Source organism: Eimeria maxima, genomic scaffold, assembly GCF_000499605.1.
Source record: "Eimeria maxima Weybridge genomic scaffold, Emw_scaff457, whole genome shotgun sequence".
Classification (NCBI taxonomy): Eukaryota; Apicomplexa; class Conoidasida; order Eucoccidiorida; family Eimeriidae; genus Eimeria; species Eimeria maxima.
Genome location: NW_013566518.1, coordinates 10,001 through 17,500, shown reverse-complemented (window position 1 = coordinate 17,500; position 7,500 = coordinate 10,001). Strand labels below are relative to the sequence as shown.

The 7,500-nt window shown below is 53.6% G+C and overlaps 1 protein-coding gene across 1 annotated transcript in view; it reads right to left on the bottom strand.

Moving 5' to 3' along the window:
* Positions 1 to 7,500, bottom strand: part of EMWEY_00033880 (hypothetical protein, conserved) — a gene marked incomplete at both ends in the record, with an annotated part of 9,606 nt that overhangs the window by 1,795 nt on the left and 311 nt on the right. The window contains 3 exons of the mRNA XM_013481897.1: positions 1 to 1,406; positions 1,775 to 2,188; positions 2,786 to 7,500. The exon at positions 1 to 1,406 is cut by the window's left edge and continues 22 nt beyond it; the exon at positions 2,786 to 7,500 is cut by the window's right edge and continues 311 nt beyond it. Coding sequence (XP_013337351.1) covers positions 1 to 1,406; positions 1,775 to 2,188; positions 2,786 to 7,500 — 6,535 coding nt within the window. The remainder of the gene's footprint in view (positions 1,407 to 1,774; positions 2,189 to 2,785) is intronic.

The window sequence follows — 7,500 nt, the reverse complement described above, 5'->3', positions numbered from 1 at the left end:
GCTGCTGCTGCTGCCGCTGCTGCTGCTGCTGCTGCTGCTGCTGTTGCTGTTGCTGATGGTAGTTGTTGTTGTTGTGGTGGGGTTGGTGGTTGTTGTGGTTGTTTTGGTCGGGTTGGTTGTTGTTGATGATGATGATGATGATGATGATGATGATGATGGTCGAGACGTGCTGCTGCTGCTGCTGCTGCTGTTGCTGCTGCTGTTGTTGTTGTTGGTGTTGGTGGTTGTTGTTGTTGTGTTACGGGGTGGGGTTGTTATAGTAGGTGTGCTGGGGGATTGATTATGTTGCTGCTGCTGTTGCTGCTGCTGCGAAGGACTTGTTGGTATACCATCAGGGATCTGTTGCTGTTTCTGCTGCTGTTGCTGTCCTCTTGCAGCAGCAGCTGCTGCTGTTGTATTCGAGCTGCTGTTGCTGTTGCTGCTGCTGTTGCTGTTGCTGTTGCTGCTGCTGTTATTACGGGCAGCAGCAGAATAGAATGCTGCTGCTGCTGCTGCACCTCTACAAACAGGAACCCTGAATCTTTTCTTTCTTATTAGTGTTTCCCTATCTATACCTCCGCATACATAACGAGGGAATGCAGCAGCAGCAGCAGCAGCAGCAGGACTACCTAAATGAAGGAATGCTTCTCTAGGTAGCAGCAAAGGTCCTCCTCCTTCTCCTGCTGCTGTTGCTGTTGCTGTTGCTGTTCCTGCTGCTCCTCCTCCTTTTGCTGCACCGGATGATGTATTACTACTACCTGGTCCTCCTGATGTACCAGAAGCAGCAGCAGCAACTGCTGCTGCTGCTTCTTCTGCTGCAGCAGCAGCAGCAGCAAATGCAATGTCATCTCCTGGATCCGCTATACGACGACGACATAAACGACGCCGCTTTTGCTGCTGCTGCTGCTGCTGCTGCTGCTCGGTGTCTAGTTCCTCATCACTATGTGTACAGTTCTCTTGTTTAGGTCGCAATACATTCTGCTGCTGCTGCTGCTGCTGCTGCTGCTGCTGCTGAGCTGCTGCAGGGGATTGGGAAGGAGGAGAAGTTGCTGCTAGTGCAGCAGCACCAAAACATTTAAGACGCAAACGTGTTGTCTCTCCTCCGCTGCTGCTGCTGCTGCTGCTGCTGCTGCTGCTGCTGCTGGTGGTGGTTTTAATGCCTTCTCCTTCTCGCTTGGCTCCATCATGCCCCTGCTGCTGTTGCTGCTTAACATGTGCTGCAGCAGCAGCAGCACCTCCTGCTGCTCCTAATACACCTGACTTCCCCTCAGGGCCGTCAGCAGCAGCACCAGCAGCAGCAGCAGCAGCAGACGGAGTACCTGCTGCTTCTTTCTTGGGCTCTGCATTAAGGATACTATCCGCAAGACTGCTGCTGCCACATGGTTTTGCTGCTGCTGTTGCTGCTGCTGCTGCTCCTGCTGCAGCAACTAACTTTGCATGGTATACAAAAGGAGAATGCAAGTAATAGAGAGGAGTACGAAGGTAAGTCATTGCAGCTGCAGCAGCAACACGCATGCATGCACAAGCAGCAGCAGCAGATGTAAATGCAGCAGTAGCAGCAGCACGACTGCAGCAGAGCACAGATATATCATAATAATGCATGCAAAGAAGCAGCAACAGCAGCAGCAACAACAGCAGCAGCAGCAGCAGAAAGCATACCCCAACACCTAATGAATATAAAAAGACATTATTATGATCAGCATGATCAGCAGCAGCACGTGCTGCTGTTGCTGCTGCTGTTGCTGCTGTTGCTGCTGTTGCTGCTGTTGCTGCTGTTGCTGCTGTTGTTATTTACCTCTTTTATAATTAATTTCTTGTTGTCTTGTCTTAACAAGAGGAGGAAAAAGAACCTTAAATTGACGAATAGATTTCTTAAATGCAGCAAAGTAGTCAACAGCAGCAGCAGCAGCAGGAGGTTGGGGTGTATATCCAGGTGGTAATCCTGCTGCTGCTGCTGCTGCAGCAGCAGCAGCAAGACCTAAATTATGTACAGTAGCACTACTACTACCACTAAAATAAGCAACACCGCTGCTGCTAATATTATTACTGCTGCTGCTGCTGCTACTACTACTACTACTGCTGCTGCTGTTGCTGCTGCTGCTGCTGCTGCTGCTCCTACCCCACCGCAATAAGAACCTAAACTCTGCATTAGCTATACGCAGCAGCAAAGGGGAAGGAAAGTTTAATTCCTCAGCAGCAAAGAACTGCGCTAACTCAGCACGACGGCAAAAAGAGAACCAGGCCTGCATGCATGCATATGTATATGCATATATATACATATTTATTTATTTATTTATATTTATTTATTTATATTTATTTATTTATTTAGTTATTTATTTATTTAGTTATACTTGTATTCATAACAGCAGCAGCACATCACTACCCCCACCACCATCAGCAGCAGCAGCAGCAGCAGCAGCAGTAGCAGCAGCAGCAGCAGGAATAATAATAATAATAATAATAATAATAATACTTGCCTGTACACCCCAAGCAGCAGGTCCTCCCCTTGAATCTTTTAGTTTTCTATTGCCTTTTGCTGCAGTTAGCTGCTGCAGGCCGAAGTCGATTTGCTGCTGCTGCGTCAGCAGCAGCGGTGTCTCCTTATGCATGCAAGGAGAATATAATTTATCCTTTAATTGTATAAGAGGAGCAAGCCATCCTCCCTCTGTATGCTGCTGCAGTTGCTGCAGTTGCTGCTGATATGCAGATTCTTGCTGCTGCTGCTGCTGCAATAATAATATATCTATACCTGCTGCTGCTGCTATTATATTACATAATTCTTTATTATATTTACTTATATATTTACATCCAATAAAACTTTTTTTTTCCTCATATGTTCCTCCTATTACTCCTTTTATTGATGAATCTATCTTATAGTATATTATATTACAATTATTGCTGCATTTGCATGCAATTGCTGCTCCTATTCCTCCTGTTAATAATCCTGCTGCTGATGCTGTTGTTACGGTGCTGCTACTGTTCATATTCGTTGTGTTGCTGCTGTTGCTGCTGCTGCTGTTGCTGCTGCTGCTGCTGCTGCTGCTGCTGTTGTTGTTACGGGATCCAGTAGATCCACCTAAGGAACGTTTGCTGACTTGCAGAGGATCTCCTCCTGATGCTCCTGCTCCTGCTCCTGCTGTTGCTGCTGTTGATGCTGCTCCCCCACGGGGACGGGACCTGCTGCTGCTGCTGCTGCTGCTGCTGCTGCTACTAGTGCTGCCGGGTAATGATGCTGCTGCTGCACCTGCGGGAGTAACAGCACCCGACGTACCACCAGATTCATGCGGTAGCAGCATATGCTGCTGCTGCTGCTGCTGCTGTTGTTGTTGTTGCATTAATTGCTGCTGCTGCTGTTGCTGCTGCTGCTGTTGTGTACGAGGAGGAGATGTTGCATCTTTGCATGCATTTGCTGTAAGAATTCTTCTTTTTCTTCTTTGTTGTTGCTGCGGACATAGACCAGTCCAACTATTGCTGCTGCTGCTGCTGCTGCTATTATCCCCTAATATATGACCCCACATTGCTGCTGCTGCTGCATGCGCCTCCCTGCTTGCTCGCTGCAGCAAGAAGCAAGGCAGGGGTATATCTAGATCGCTATATCTCCCCCCTACTCCCCTTAGCATCTCATGCAGGAGACGACGATCCCCGTGCTGCTGCTGCTGCTGCTGCTGCTGTTGCTGCTGACGTTTACGTTGCTGCTGCTGCTGCTGATGTTGTAATAACATCTGCTGCTCTTCTTCATCATCCTCCAATATACTACTGCCATTTCCTCCTCCTGCTGCTCCTGCAGCAGCAGCAGCAGCAGCAGCAGCAGCAGCAGGTCCAGCAGGAGCAGCAGCAGGAGCAGCAGTTGACTCAAACTCCCCAGACAGCAAACGCTCTGTTAACGGACGGCCGCATGCAGGAGCAAAATAATACATACCCCTGCTGCTGCTGCTGCTGCTGCTGCTTCTGCTGCTGCTGCTGCTGCTGCTGCTGCTGTATCTGTCCGTAAGTGTCTCTTCCTTCACAAATGATGTGACGTTTCTTACGACAGAATTTGCTGCCTGCTTGCTGCTGCTGTTGCTGCTGAGGCTGCTGTTGCTGCTATTGCTGCTGTTGCTGCTATTGCTGCTATTGCTGCTGTTGCTGCTGTTGCTGCTACTCGCGCCGTTGCTGCTGCATTTGCTGCTGCTTTCGTCCGGCTGTAGTATTCTCTTAACTCCATCCTCCGCTTGCTGCTGCTGCTGCTGCTGCTGCTGCTGTTGCGGCTGCGGCTGCTGCTGCTTCTGCTGCAACTGCTGCGCCACCGCCAGCAGCTGCTGCAGCCCCGATGAGTCAAGACCTTTAACTGCATGCAGGAGTTGCTCCACATCCTTCGACCCAGCAGCAGCAGCAGCAGCAGCTGCTGCTGCTGCTGCTGCAGCGGCGTCAACAGATTCACCTGCTGCTGGTGTCGCAGGTGCTGCTGCTGGTGTCGCAGGTGCTGCTGCTGCTGCCGTTGCTGCTGTCGGGCTCGAAGCAGCAACTGCCTCTTTGCTTCCTTTACTATCCAACGTCTTCGCATCAGCAGCAGCTGCTGCTGCTGCAGTTGCTGCTGGTGTTGCTGCTGCAGTTGCTGCTGCTGCTGCTGCTTCCTCTTCTTTCTGCATAGAGTGCGGGATCGATATGGAGCGCTCTACGAGTTGCTGCTGCTGCTGCTGCTGCTGCTGCTGCTGCTGCTGGTACAAGGACAACTTATGTTGCTGCTGCTGCTGCCTCTGCTGCCTTGTGTGTGGGGTCCTACGTGGCAGCAGCTGCAGCTGCTGCTGCGTGTCTGCTGCTGCATCTGCGTCTTGTACAGTAAGACGCATAAGACGAACCTCGCTAGGCTGCAGCGGCTCATCTGCTGCTGCTGCTGCTGCTGCTTCTGGATCTAGCAGCAGCGCAACAACAGGAGCACCACAAGGATCACATGGTTCCTGCAGCAGCAGGACTTGCTGCACATGTTCACCATCCTGCTGCAGTTGTACATGCTGCTGCTGCTGCTGCTGCTGCAGCTCCAGCAACAAATGATCTGCTGTCTCCTCCTTCAGGTGTACAGACACCTCACATGTAGGAGATGTACCTAAGAGGGCATCCCATCCTGCTGCTGTCTGCGGCAGCAGACGCTCCTGCTGCTGCTGCTGCTGCTGCAGCAGCGACCAATCTATTATGTTGCTACCTTGCATTGATATAACCTCACTTGATGCACTAGCAGCACTTGCTGCTGCTGCTGCTGCTGCTGCTGCTGCTGCTGCTGGTGTTGTTGTTGCTGCTGTTGTTGTTGTACCCGTTGTACTCACTCCTATACTACTACTACTGCTGCTGCTGCTGCTGCTGTTGCTGCTGCTGCTGCTGCTGCTGTTGTTGTTGTTGTTGTTGTTGTTGCGGGAAGCGCATGCACGCGTTACCCGAGGAGACACAGGAGGCAGCATGCGGCCGCGAAGCCGAAGACGAGGACCCTCAAATTGCTGCTGCTGCTGCTGCTGCGGCTGCTGCTGCGGCTGGGCCTGGGGCTGCGGCTGGAACTGCTGCGGCTGCTGCAACGGCTGCTGCTGCTGCTGCTGCTGCGGCTGCTGCAGCACGACGCCGACGGTCTGCAGCGGATTCAGACCCTTTTGTCCCCCTGATGATGTCGGCGAAAGCTGCTGCTGCTGCTGCTCCAGCTGCTGTTGCTGCAGCTGCAGCTGCCGTTGCTGCTGCTGCAGCTGCTGTTGCTGCAGCAGCAGCTGCTGTTGTTGCTGCTGCAGGACTACTACACTTGTTGGCGGCGGCCTCTCCTGCTGCTGATTTTTATTTGCTGCAGCATCAGCCTGTCCTTGCTGCTGCTCCTCCTGCATTCCCTGCTTCGGTGTCATTTGCTGCTGCTGCTGCAGTTGCTGCTGCTGCTGCTGCTGCTGCTGCTGCTGCTCAGGTGGGGCCTGGAGGTGGCAATGAGACATACCTTCGGGGGATTTCTTCATGTTTGCATCTCCTTCCAGCTTCTTCAAATCTGCTGCTGCTGCTGCTGTTGCTGCTGCTGCTGCTGCTGCTGCTGGTAGTGTTGCTGCTGATGCTGCAGCTGTTGGTGGTGAAGGTGCTGCTGCTGCTGCAGCTGCTGGTGCTGCAGCTGTTGCTGGTGCTGCTGCTGCAGGTCCTGCAGCTGTTGTTGCTGCAGCTGTTGGTGTTGCTGCAGCTGTTGGTGTTGCTGCAGCTGTTGGTATTTCTGCAGCTGTTGATCCTGCTGCAGCTGTAGGTCCTGCTGCAGCTGTTGGTGCTGCAGTTGTTGGTGCTGCTGCAGCTGTTGGTGCTGCAGCTGTTCCTGCTGCTGTAGGTGCTGCTGCTGCTGTAGGTGCTGCTGCTGCTGTAGGTGCTGCTGCTGCCTCTTTCTTTGCGGCGTCAGCTGCCGGTGCAGCAGGAGCAGCAGTATTTTCTGCTGCTGCTGCTGCTGCTGTTGTATCTCCCACAGCCGCCTCAGTAGCAGGTGCATGCACAGCAGCAGCAGAAGGAGCAGCAGCAGGAGTGGCAACAGCAGCAGCTGGCACCGATGCTGCTGCTGCTGCTGCTGCTGGAGGCGGTTGTGCTGCAGATGACACTGGTGCAGCTGTCGTTGTTGCCTCTGCTGCTGCTGCTGCTACTGCTGCTGGCGCTGCTGCTGGCATTGCTGCTGGTGCTGCTCCTGGTGGTGCTGCTGGTGCCGCTGTTGCTGCAGCTGTTGCTGCAGCTGTTGCTGCTGGTGCAGCTGCTGGTGCAGCAGGTGGTGCTGCTGCTGGTGCTGGTGCTGGTGCTGCAGCTGTTGCTGCTGGTGCTGCTGCTGCTGGTGCTGCTGCTCCTGGTGCTGTTGGTGCTGCAGTTGCCGCTGCGGGTGCTTTTGCTCCTGGTGCTGCTGCAGCAGCGTCCGCTGCTGCTGCTGCAGTTGCCGCTGCCTTTGCTGCTGCGCTTGCAGCTGCTATTGCTGCTGCCTTTGTTTGTGCTGCTACTGCTGCTGCTGCTGCTGCTTCTGATACCTTCGTCTCTGCTGCTGCTGCTGCAGCTGCAGCTGCTGCTGCTGACTTTGCAGCAGGGGATTCTCTAGATGCAGCAATCTGCCTTGCATGAGCATTAGCAGCAGCAAGTGCAGCAGCAGCTGCTGCTGCTGCTGCTCTTGCTGCTGCTGCCCTCTCTGCTTCGCTTAGGGGAGCAGTTGCTGCACGACCTACAACTTGCTGCTTTGCTGCTGCAGCAGTTGCTGCCGCTTTTCGGACTGCTGCAGCAGCTGCTGCTGCGTTAACAGCAGCAGCAGCAGCTGCTGCTGCTGCTGCTGCACCCCTTGGGGTGTCACTGCAGTTACAGGGGGGAGGGAAGGCTACGCCTTGCACGTGCCTAGGGCACCTGTGGTGCTGCTGTAGTTGCTGCTGCAGCAGCTGCTGCTGCTGCAGCTGCTGCTGCTGTTGCTGCTGTCGCTGCTGATTATAGCAATGGCGTTGTAACCATGCTGCTTGCGGCGGCTGCTGCACTTGCTGCTGTTGCTGCTGCTGCTGCTGTCGCTGTTGATGCGGTGTATAC